This window comes from Drosophila tropicalis, unplaced genomic scaffold (genome assembly GCF_018151085.1).
Source record: "Drosophila tropicalis isolate 14030-0801.00 unplaced genomic scaffold, ASM1815108v1 contig_527, whole genome shotgun sequence".
NCBI classification, from domain to species: domain Eukaryota; kingdom Metazoa; phylum Arthropoda; class Insecta; order Diptera; family Drosophilidae; genus Drosophila; species Drosophila tropicalis.
The window spans coordinates 2,860,189-2,873,678 of record NW_027172999.1 but is presented as its reverse complement, the minus strand read 5'-3'; the positions used below and the strand labels follow the sequence as shown (position 1 = coordinate 2,873,678).

The 13,490-nt window shown below is 40.9% G+C and overlaps 1 protein-coding gene across 1 annotated transcript; it reads left to right on the top strand.

Moving 5' to 3' along the window:
- Positions 1-12,356: 12,356 nt before the first annotated feature.
- Positions 12,357-13,007, top strand: LOC137574954 (uncharacterized). The gene has a single exon (XM_068287378.1). It carries the CDS (start codon positions 12,357-12,359, stop codon positions 13,005-13,007), a length of 651 nt encoding a protein of 216 aa, XP_068143479.1.
- The last annotated feature ends 483 nt before the right edge of the window (positions 13,008-13,490 follow it).

Below are 13,490 nucleotides of genomic sequence, written 5' to 3'. Positions count from 1 at the left end.
AGTGAACTAGTTATTCTATCCGTGATACACATAGAATTATTATCCATGTGTTACATAGAATTAGTGAATAATCACTATAGTGAACTGTTATTCTATCCGTGTGACACATATAATTGTTATCCGTGTGTTACATAGAATTAGTGAATAATCACTACAAAACTCCGATCCGACATCAAGAACTTACGGGTAGTGCTCTAAAGTGTGCAACAGTGAAAAAAATATTTATGCCAACTGTGCGCGAAAATATCAACTGTGTGTTATAACCATTAAATCCAATTAAGGAACAAAAACGCCAACTTGTGTGCGAACAAAAAACCAAAAACAAAACATAACTAAACCCAGAAAATCAACAAAACAAAACACCACAAAAAACCCAGAAAATCAACAAAACAAAACATCACTAAAACCCATAAAATGAAAAAAACAAAACACCACTAAAACAAAAAAAAAAGAAAAACAAAATGGCTGTAGAACTCCCCGAAGCCCACCTCAATCAAGCACTGTCTTCGTTAAGAGAGGTAGCAAACTATGATGGAGCACCAGAGAATATGACGTCGTTCATAAGGATAATAGATTTCATTATGCACTTATATCCAACCCATGATATAAGGCAACATAACATATTGTTCAGTGCAATCGAGATGCAGCTCACTGGAGAGGCACAACGGCTCTCACAAATTGGACAAGCCAACACCTGGCCGGAACTAAGGTCACTCCTCATCAATGAATTGAAGACGCAGACCCCCTGTGAGGAACTTCTTCGACGCCTCTACAACACCAGCTGTACAGGAAACGTTCGTAAGTTTGTAACAGAATTAAAAGACAAATCCTATATTATCACTACCAAACTAAGTCTCGGAAACGATGCAAATAACACCATTCTTTATTCAAATGCTTTAAATAACACTATAAAAGATGTAATAAACAAAAAATTACCCGATAGATTATTTATGAGGTTAGCTAGATACGATATAAACACAGTCAGCAAGTAGCTCAAAGAGAAGGGTTATACGAGAATAGTATAACAGAAATCAGAAAATCAAATCAAAGCCAAAATCAAAATCAAAAAGGTGGAAAACCCTTTGTACCCAATAGTACAACTCCGTCTCAAACAAAACAATCCGATGCAATACATAACCAAAAACTTTTCCAAGAATTTCAACAAAAATTAAATATTGACAGGGCTCAAAATTCAATGAACTATCAACAGCAAAATAATTATCCCAAAAATAATGTAGCAAACCAGCCTACAAAAAGACAAAGAGATAATAATAGTGGAATTAGCAAAATGAAAGAAGAAGATATAGGGATAAGTCCTTCATCAGAATAATGATGAACAATAAACCTTTGAGATGTGTAGTCGATTCAGGATCTTCAACAAATTTAATGTCCGAAAACCTTTTTAATTTCAAAACCCAAAATTCACATTATTGAAGGAGCAGTAGAATTAAAAGAAATGATTTTCCTTGCACCCAGCAAACTTTGTCCAACAGAACAAAAATGTTATATCCATAAATTTTCAAATAAATACGACATGTTGATAGGTAAAACTTTCCTAAAAGCCTGCAAAATAAATAAAAAAAGCCCAAATAAATTATTAAGAAGAATAGGCAAAATTAGGAAACTATACATTTTATTTTAGAGATGTTGAAGAAATAGACGAAGAACATAACATAGAATGCTTGGACCCACCCACAGAGAGGGCCCAAAAACAAATTTTGCGATTAATAATGAAAAATAGAAATGAGTATAGACTGGACCATTTAAACAACGAAGAAACTCAAAAACTTAAAAAAGTCTTCAGTGACATTCAGTACCGCGAAGGTGATAATTTGACTTTCGAGAGTACAATAAAGCACTCTATTCATACAACCATCAGGACCCTTTTTATAAACATCCATACAAATATTCAAAACCATTTGATATAGAAAGCAACAAACAGATAAATGAAATGATTGAACAGGGTATCATTCGAAAATCGAATTCCCCCAACTGTTCACCCATTTGGATCGATTCAAAAAAAGCAGATGCACTCAACAAACAAAAATTCAGATTACTCATTGACTATCGAAATCTAAATGAAGTCACAATAGATGACAAATTCCCGATTCCAGTCATGGACGAAATTCTCGACAAACTGGGAAAATGCCAATACTTCACCACTATTGATTTAGCTAAGTTATTTCATCAAATTCAAATGGATCCTGAATCTATTGCAAAAACAGCTTTCTCAATTAAACATGGCCATTACGAATACACACGTATGCCATTTGGTCTTAAAAATGCCACGGCAACATTCCAAATGCATGAATCATCTTTTGGAAGACCTTATTTATAAGCATTGCCTTGTTTCTTATGGTAGTAGAACACTTAACGAACACGAACTTAATTATTCAGCCATAAAAAAGGAATTACTATCTATTGTATGGGCAACCAAATATTTTAGTCCATACCTTTTCGGTAGAAAGTTATAGATTCTAAGCGATCATAAGCGTTTAGTATGTCTCAACAATATAAAAGAACCAAATATGAAACTTCAAAGATGGAAAATAAAACTAAACGAGTTTGATTACAAAATTAAATATTTACCTGGCAAAGAAAATCACGTAGCAGATGCCCTTTCCAGAATTAAAATAGATGAAAACTTTTTAGGCTCAACAGAAAGCACAGCAGTTACAATACATAGTGCTTATGAGGATAATGAAAATTACATTTCAATAGTAGAAAAACCCATTAATTATTTCAACAGGCAAATAGAATTCATTAGAGGTTCAGAAGACAATAATTCAGCAATAACACCCAAAGAAATGACCAATGCTTACGCAAGGGATATAATCAAAAGATATCTTTGCAGTAAGAACACTGTACTATATTTTCATAATGAACAAGATTTTCCCATATTCCAACAAGCTTTTATTGAAATAATACAATCGAACGCAAATACAAAACCCTCGAAATCTAGCATTAAGTTAAAGGACCTTCAAACGTTTGCACAATTTAATGAAATCCTAAAACAAAGAATTATTACATCCAGGAATCAAAAAAACGATTAATTTCTTGAAAGAAAAATATTATTTTCCCGATTTTCAAAACCTAATTCAAAACATTATTAATGAATGCTCAGTATGCAATATTGCAAAGACAGAAAATAGAAATACAAAACTAACTTTTGAAATAACACCAGAAAATTTTAATATCAGAGAAAAATACGGCATGGACTTTTACATGTTCGACTATTTACAATTCCTTTCATGCATTGACATTTACTCCAAATTTGCAACACAAAGTCTAGATATTGGTTAGAAGCCAATAGAGCAATTATGAAAGTATTCACTGAAATGGGCAAACCAATATAAATAAAATCAGACAAAGATTCAGCATTTCTGTGTATAGCACTAAAAAATTCGCTAGAATTGGAATTGGAAGAAAATGTAAAGTTAGAAATCACATCAAGTAAAAACGGCATTTCAGACGTAGAAAGATTCCATAAGACAGTAAAAACTCAGAATTATAAATGGTGAAAATGACATTGCAGATAAATTAATCAAATTTGATAAAATTCTATACGTATACAACCATAAGACGAGACATAAAACAACTAACCGAACACCAGTGGACATTTTTATCCATGCAGGATCCCCCGACTATAATACATAAAATAAACAATTTAAATGAAGATAGACACGACTTCGAAATCGATACTAGATTTAAAGAAGCACCATTAGTAAAGTCAAAAACGACAAATCCATTCAAAAAGACAGGAGAAATAAATCAAATAGATGAGAAACATTTTGAAGAAAGATATACAGGACAAAAAGTCACACACTACAAATCAAAATTCAAGAAGAAAAATAAAGTTAATAAAAGCAAATACGACAATTAATTAATTACAGGTCGACAACTCAAGATGATTTTTTTATGCATTATGCTACTTTTAACATTAAAATCAACATACAAACTTTGAATATCATTATTTAAAATGAATTTAACGCTAATAGACATTACATATAACAATTTGATGCAACAAGCACAGGAATTTAAAGACATAATCCATATTCAATACTTAACAGAAAAACTAAGTGGGGAAATTAATGGAATACAAATTGTAGAACGTAACAAACGAGGACTAATTAACGGAATTGGTTCAATATACAAATATCTTTTTGGTACTCTTGATCAGGACTATAAAGATGAATTAGAAGAAAAAATAAATGATCTTGAAAGCAATAGCGTACAAGCAAACGAACTAAATTACGTAATAGACATTATTAATAAAGGTTTAGAAGTATTAAACAACCTCAGCGAAGAAAAATAAAAATCAGTAAGATAAGAAGTTCTAATCTTTAATTTTGAGCATTTCATAGAATACATTGAAATGGGCATGCAGCTCACTGGACTAGGAATTTTCAACACAAAACTTTGTCTGTCTTGTAAATATACTAAAACATATAAGAATTTTTAAACTAATTATGTACATTGAACCAAACATAATTGTAACACGGAACTTACCAAACTAAACTTAATCAAAATTGCGTAAAAAACGACTTAATAATAGAAGGCAATAACATAATAAAAATTTACGATTGTGCCTTACAATTAAACGAAATATCAATAATAAATTCATTGCTTGACTATAGCCAAAGCATTTACAAACAATATAACCAGGTTAGAACCTATTTCCTTTATCCAAACAAAAGAGATAATTAACGAACACACCAAAAATTATACTGTATTTCAAACTATTACATTAACCACTTACATATGTATGTACTTACTATAATAAGTTTGATTACGTACTTAATCGATAAGTTTGAGACAATGCCACAAAACAATTGGACTCTTGCAATAACAATTGTCCCCCTCAAAATCAAAGCGTGTGAACGCTAACTCATAATTAACATAAACAATTAAACACTTGCAATAATAATTGTCCCCCTAGCGTGGGAACGCTAATTCAGCATTTAAATTCGGGCCAATTAAATCGCATCAATATCAATCACGCCACTAATATAACCATAAGACATTTTTGTAACTCAGTTTTTATTCAAATAATAAAGTACGTTGCTTTTAACTCACTATGTCTTTTTTATTCCTCTTTGGGAAAGCCAAATATTGATTTATATAAAATTATGACAATAAAACTGCACATTAATCTACATTTGGGTTCTCAACCCGGTCTAGAACCAAAGCATCGTAAAAATTGTAAAATTCTAAGAAAATTGCATCATCCAAAGAACACATATGTACATACATACATATGTACATATGTACATACATACATAAGTGCCAATATGAGCGACGAAGAGGGAGCTAAATTCTGGAATGCAGCGGAAAAGAGACAACAGCATATCGGTGTTTGAATTCGAGCACAGGCGCAGCGACAAAAAAGTGACACCAGCAAGCAAAATCAGTCTGAGCCGGTGTATAACAAAATAGAAGCGAAGATGTTACTCAAGGTTGCGTTAGGAATAAACGAGATGAACAATCAGAGTCTGCAGCAGATTATCCAGTTGTTTACACTTAAAATACAGGCGGACGAAATTACTCAGAATACACGAAGCGAACCAAAAATTACAGGAGATAATTTTTCCAAAGTTGTGCCTGAATTCGATGGTGAATGCGTCCCTGTGGAACATTGGTTTGTAAACTTCGAGCAGAATGCATAGGCATATGAGCTAACGGAGAAACAAAAGTACGTGGAAGCACAAAATAAGATGGCTAAAACGGCATAAAGAAGAAAAGAGATGAAAGCTTTCACGACTACATTTTTAAACTGAAGAAGATTGCTATGCTTAGTACAGTAGATTTGGACTCAGTTATTGGATACATAGTGGATGGCCTAGATATAAAAAATGAATACAAGTTTAATATGTTTGGGTGTAAAACAGAGTACGAGCTAAAGGAAAAATAACGGCGGAGATATGACGTTTTGAAACGACATACCTCCGCGCGAAATGATGTCGTTTTTCTAAAGGCGGAGATATGTCGGCGGAGATATGTCGGCGGAGATATGTCGTTTTTCTAACGGCGGAGATATGACGTTTTGAAACGACATATATCCGCTCAGATCACCGGCGGAGATATGTCGTTGTAAAACGTGGCTTGACTGATCATGTTTGAAAAAATTGCGATGTTGAAACAACGTACTTCAAGTGTAATGCTTTCGGGCACATTTCGAAAAATGGCCCAGACGTGCAGAACGTCATGCAGATTGTCAAAGACGAGGGGCGCATAAAAAGCATTACGATTAATCATGTCCATATCCTTTGCTTGGTTGCCACGGCCTTTTATATGTCGCTCAACTTTCAATAAAATTCAAAATGTCATCTTGAAGAATTGTTATTCAGAACTTCGTGGCTTGGTGAACAAGAAAACAGCCGACTGGTATTTTTTTAGCTGCAGTTCGAATTGGTAAAGATGAGGTGCCCAGACAAAACGGACACTACAGACATCGTCGAGAAGGGGTTGCATCCGATGTAGATAAGGAGACCGACAAACGCAAGGACAAATCAAAAGTCTATTATCCCGCCTTCTTACGCTTTCGAGACTCAGTCAGTAGCGTTAAACTACTAAACTGAGACTCGACAGCTTTAAACTCTTGCGAGAGTTTAAGAAAACTGGCGGACAGACTCATCAGGTTATCCTTGGTTTGCCGCATGAAAACTTCTATTCCATCTTCCATGATCCGCCATGACTCACATCCCCATTTAAGACGCTTTATTTGATCTAAAAGATCTTTTACCCTGCATGTAAAGCCGGCGCACTTAACATGTACTGTGGTTTTACACAACCAAACAATTTTTAACAGACAGGCATTATGAGATAATAAGAAAAATTAGTAATCAAACAAATAAAATTGAGAAATGCTTTGGTATTAAAATATATAACTCACTATAAGGTCCAGAAATAATAAGAAAGAGAGATATTGAGGGTGCACAAGGGTTAATAGAAAAAGAAAAGAGCACTGTCCGTCCGTCCGTCCATCTGTACGAACACACAGATCTCGGAGGCTATAAAAGCTAGAGCCACAACATTTGGTATGTATACTCGTGTAGTATGTAAATGTATAGAGTTAATTGGAATTTTGTCCAAGCTCCCTTACGCCCCCAGAAATCACATACAACTATTTTTTTTAAAAAGTATAACAGCTAGAGACATCATTTTTGGTTTGTATACTCGTTTAGTTAGCGCGCAGAAACGAATTGTTCAAACTTTATGCCACGCTCCCTTCCGCCCCCACAAATTAAACAAAACTGATTTTATCAAAAGCTGACAAAGCTAAAGTCACCAAATTTAGTATGTACACTGGTTTAGTATGCGCGCAGAGTATATATATTTTCATATTTTGCCACGCCCACTTCCGCCTCCATAATTTTGAAAAAACCGTATGAACGTTAAAAGCAGACGAGGCTTCAATGCAACTCACAGGCTTCTTTACGAGTTTTTAGTGCTTCGCTCTAGGTTGCAGGTGGAAGCTAATCCCCTGGAAGCTAATACCTAGCATTGAGGCGTGAATCAAGAGGCGCCATGGTGAAGTTAGCTTCTACTTGACCCAAATCCTTAGCGGACACGGGTGGTTCTAAAGATAGCTAATACGGTTAAGGCACGAAATTACAGATGAGTGCAGCTGGTGTGGGAGTGGCAACTCCGAAACCGCTGAACATGTAGTTTTCTATTGCCCGAGATACGACGCTGAAAGAAGATCCCATAACTCTATACTAAGTGATCGGCGCCATACCTTCCAAGGATACTCAAGGTCGCGGAAATCTGGATATGGTCAGGACAGTAGTCAGTACTCGCCTCTTCGACGCAATAAACACTATAAGTTCAAATTTGTTCCATTATGAATGAAAATTGAAATTAAAATAGCGCGCAAGACACAACAATATGGGCACTCGACAACAATATTAAATATTTGCCGATTAAAGGTGAACATGGTCACTTCAGAGAAATTATTGCACTGAAAAGATTTCTGTAACTTATAAGTATATCTCAGTATCTCGCACCCTAGCGCAGACAACTGCCTAGAATATGCATACATATATACTTTGCGGGGTCCTTCTGTCTGTTTTATATCATCATATCATTCATCATATATTATACCATGTCTATCGGTCCCTCTGGATCAACGCAAATTCCTCCTAGACCGTAGGAGCTAAGTTTGTAGACTTTTAAGATACAACGTTTTTCCGCTTTGACGGCTATTGGTAAGGAAAGAGTAACAAACAAAACGCAAGGGTTTACAAGGGTCGCCCCCGCCGGGCCTGCCGCTGCCGCAACTGCCCCTGCTGGGCCAACTGCCGCCACACTCGCTCCTGCTGGACCCGTTGCTGCCGCATCCGCCCCTGCTGGGCCAACGGCTGCCATACTCGCCCATGTTGGGCCAACTGCGGCCATACGAGCCCCTGCTGGATTAACTGATGCCCCTGCTGGGTCAACCGCTGCCACACCCGCCCCTGCTGGGCCAACTGCCGTCATACTCTCCCCTGCTGGACCGCCCGCTGCCGCCACTGTGCCCGCCGCCGCCACTGCACCCGCTGCCGCCACTGCACCCGCTGCCGCCACTGTGCCTGCCGCCACCACTGTGCCCGCTGCCGTCATTGCGCCCGCCGCCGCCACCGCACCCGCCGCCGCCATTGCACCCGCTGCCGCCACTGGGCCTGCTGCCGCCATTGCACCCGCTGCCGCCACTGTGCCCACCGCTGCCACTGTGCCAGCCGCCGCCACTGTGCCCGCCGCCGCCATTACGCCCGCCGCCGCCATTGTGCCCGCCGCCGCCAATGCACCCGCTGCCGCCATTACATCCGCTACCACCTTAATTGCTGCTGCTGCCGCCGCCGCTGCTGCCGCACGCGCACCGGCTGTACCCGCCGCCGCTGCCGCATCCACCTCATACAAAATCCTGGGAAAACTGCAGCCAAACTCGCCTCATATCGTCCGATTAGTTTATTGGCGGTACTCTCCAAAGTAGTCGAAAGACTACTTTTGCGTAAAGTCCGTCCAATAATAGACGAGAGCCGGATTGATCCCTGATCACCAGTTTGGCTTCAGAGAATGCCATGGCACACCAGAACAATGCCACAGGATCTCGGGGAGAATCTTGGAGGCTTTCGAGGAGAAAAAGTACTGCACAGGAGTGTTTCTTGACGTTAAACAGGCATTCGACAAGGTCTGGCACACTCGCCTTCTCTATAAAATCAAAACCGTCGTTCCTGCCCCATTTTACACACTGCTAAAGTCATATTTAGAAAACAGGAGCTTCTACGTAAGATGCGGCGATGCGAACTCTGTCATCAAAGACGAAAGAGCCGGAGTCCCCCAAGGAAGCGTTCTAGGACCAGGGCTTTATACCCTCTACACAGCCGACTTGCCGATACTAACCGATCAGGGACTATTGGCTGCAACATACGCAGACGACACTGCCTTCATGGCTACGAATGAAGTGCCACAGGTGGCTAGCAACCTACTCCAAAGGCAGCTGGACATTACGGGTAGCTGGCTCACGAGATGGAACATGGCGGTCAATACTAAAAAATGTGTACAAACTACATTTACACTAAGGAGAGGCGACCGTCCACCTATCTCACTCGACGGAACCCCCATCCCCAACTCTGACTCAGCCAAATACCTGGGCCTGACGATGGATAGAAGACTTACTTGGAAGCAACATCTGAAGACCAAAAGAGGACAGCTCGACGCTAGGCTAAAGAAATACATGTGGCTCACAGGGAAAAGGTCTACACTACGACTAAACATAAAGCTACTAGTCTACAAAGTAATAATGAAGCCAATGTGGATACCTATCTGGGGCACCGCCAGCAAATCCAACCGCGACCTAATACAAAAATTTCAAAGTAAGGCGCTGAGGATTTTATCAGGAGCCCACTTCCTAACGACAAATAGAGAAATACACTCAGAACTGGACATCCCATGGGTGGATCAGGAGATCTCCAGGCTAACTGCAGCCTATCTGGAGCGCCTCGACAGGCATGTGAACCCATATGCCATCAACATGTTGGACAACAGCACCACCATCAGGCGCCTAAGAAGACCCCACACGCTGGACCTGTCACATCAATAAGATCTATATTTTTATTAATTCGTCCCCACCTCTATTCCCTTCTCTCCCAATATTTAATCACCCTACACCCTTCATGTAATACCGTTTATCCTTAAAACATGTAACCGCCAACTTCAACCAAGAAAACTTGCTGATTGTCCCAGGACAGATTGCAAATTCGCTTCACCGCTGTCAAAAAAAAAAAAAAAAAAAAAAATTAAACGTTTAGCCAAAGAATTTGATGATCCCTATGTAATAAAGGTTTTATACACTTCGTTAGTTCGCCCTACTCTAGAATATTGCTCGCCAGTGTGGATCCCGCCATATGATGTTCACCAGCGTAGTATTGAATCGGTACGGAAGCAATCCCTAAAGTTTGTGCTACGCGGTCTAAATTGAGACCCGAGTCTTCGCCTACCTTCTTTTTCTGACAAACTTCTTCTTATTAATCTTCCTTCACTTTATAACCGAAGGTGATGAATATGATAAAAAATTGGTTGGGATAACTTAATTTAATGTGAATGTTATAAATTAAGTGCACAAAAGAACGGAAAAAAAGTAGTTGAGCGAGAGCGCAAAAAAAACACGACCGACTTCGATTAGTGACAATATGTAGTTTCCGAAGTGCCCTTATTTTCTATTAAAATGCACTTGAAGCAGCTCAAATCCCTTTGGTCAACCGTCCATACGGAATACTCTCATTGTCACAAGGCCTTGACATCCCAAAAAGACGAGGAAAGCCTAGCAAACATAAACCACATCAAGGCGAAGCACGAATCTGCTTACGAAGTATATGTGTGATGCAGGACGTTGTTCGGAGAACGCATCGAACAGCTCTCGGCGCAGACTGCGAGTCTCATGCGTCAGCCAACCGCACCGTAGGCGCCATAGATATCCTCCGTGTGAGGTCGAAACGTTTGATGTCGACAGCCTAGCATGGCCTACCTTCCGCGACTTGTTCGCTGCCATTTTTATCGCCAATCCATACCTGTACCAAGTAGAGAAGCTCTACCACTTGAACGCCAAGACACGAGGGGGATCGAGAACCATCGTGTCTAAGTCCCCCTGACGAATGAGGGTTTTCAAGCCGCGTGGGAGAGCCTCACCGCACGGTACGAAAATAGCCGTCTGCTTGTCATGACTCAAGCCAGACAACTCCTTCAGATTCCCCTAGTGGTACCAGAGTGGGGCAGAGCCTTGAGAGATGTGCAATCGGCGTTTCAACCGCTCTTGAGCTTAAGGGTGTTAGCATAGAGAATTGGGATGTCCTACTCTTCGCCATATGTACTAGCAAATTGCTAAAGGCCACAATCCTCCTGTGGGAACAATCAGTGCCAAATAAGACTGTCGTCTCCATTTGGTACGATTTGAACAAATTCCTCACCGATCGGTATCGTGTCCTGGATGCCACCGAAGAACATAAGTCAACCCCAAGTATCCAAGCCATCCCATTGGCACCCGCAAATCCTCCGCGACGATGAAGATCCAAGCGTTCCCTGCGAAAGCTCAGCTCAAACCGTCGTCTTGCAAGCTCTGCCATGTAGATATGTCCGTCCAGAGCCGTTTGGAAACCATTAGACAGCAGGGCCTCTGTTTGAACTGTTTCCCTCGGTGTCATCAAGTAAACGACTGTTCAAGTGCGCATAATTGTCATACGTGCAAGAAGTGTCATCACACTTTGTTGCATCCTAGCAACGTGTCCGTGTCCTCATCGTCCGTTGCGCAAGTCCCGCCATTCAGAGCTACCGAGCGTTCGTGCACGAGCTGCCAGCTTACAAATGCACAGAGTTATTTTGCATCCACTCAAAGCAGCAGGCTCTTCGACACCGCGATTGGCACCCTTCACCATCGTGCGTTGATCGACTCGGGGGCCGATGCCACCTTCCTATCCGAACGTGTCTTCAACATGGTCCATCCCCCCTTTTATCCAGTCGCCCCCGAAGTTACTGGCATGGGCCAGAACGACGGAGGATGTTCCGACAAAGTGTGTCTGCTGATGCTGTCCCCTTCATGTGACAGGCTGGTCAGGATTGAGGTCTCAGCTCTGGTCGTGTCCAAATTGTCGGGAGCCATTCCCGTGGCTCAATTTCTGTTCTGCGAGCGGAATTTCTAGCAGAGTACCCAAAGAAGGAAGGATGGCCGATATGTTGTGTCTTTAACGCTCAAAAGTTCGAATAGTGCCGACTTGTGTTATTCAGGATCAATCGCGCTAGCTCTGCGAAATGAAGCCTGCCTCCTCAAGGATCCCGTCCTAAAAACGCAGTACGATGCCATAATTCAGGAAGAATTAGGCCATATGACGCCGCCTCAGGATGAGAAAAACTTCTATCTCCCCCATCACGCGGTGTTTAAGCCCGACAGCACCACCACCAAGGTACGCAGGGTATTCAATACCACATCCACACGAGGGGTCAGCCTTAGCGATGTCTTGCACACCCGGCGTACTCTTCAGGCTGATCTTACGCTTCAAGTAATAAAATGGCGGTTCTTTCAGTTCGTTTTTAATGCGGACATCACACAGATGTATCGACATATGCGAGTCGATCCCAGGCATACCCCTTTTCAGCGGATCCTCTACCGAGATCGTTGCTGCAGTATTCAGGATTTTGAGCTTGCGATCCGAGTCCTGCTACAATTGGCACAAGATGTGCTATCGATGTATCTTCGGGCGAGCAAAATCCTTCCGAACTACATGTATGTTGATGACGTCCTAGCCGTTCCTCATTCTGAAGACGGCGCCCGTCTCTCCATACAAGAGCTTCAAGCAGCCTTTCAATCTGCGGGCCTCCCGCTACGGAAGTGGACTTCCAATAAAAAGGAAGTACCTCAAGCTATCTATATCTATCTATACTGCGAGAGGACTTTCACGAGTTGGAAGACGCGAGCACTGCGACAACCTTGGGAATCCGCTGGCAAGCCGCCGAGGACGTCTTCTTCATCACCGTAGCAGACCCACCATCGAAGGAGTCGATTTTCAAGAGGCAAGTTCTGTCCCATATCGCTAAGCTCTTCGACCCCGCCGGCTGGCTTGCCCCATTTGTTTTTTCACGTTTTGTCGCACGGAGACAATGTCTTACTCCGATAATGGTAAAACCTCTGTAGAGGCCTCGAAGGTGCTCGAAAAGGACTTTTTGGAGGCCATCAAGCATAATTTCAAGAAGGCATTTCCCCAGCATTTCGCGAATTCTTGCTGTCGCTTAAATTTAAATAAAATCAAAACTTACAACAATACTTGCATTAGCGGTGTTGTTGTTTTGCTTATCTCTTTTGCCATTTTGTGTCTTTACCGTTTTAACTAACTCTCGCGCTCTTGCGTACAAATTGTTGTTGCATGTGTTCAATTTGACGCGCTCTCCCGCTCTTTTATATTCTTGTTTGATTTGCGCTCTCGTCATTTGCCTACCCGCGACTCTGTGATACGTGTTTTTTG

What these genes read in the sequence shown, in the direction of transcription:
- LOC137574954 (XM_068287378.1), top strand. Translation starts at nt 12,357, where the DNA reads ATGACGCCGCCTCAGGATGAGAAAAACTTCTATCTCCCCCATCACGCG.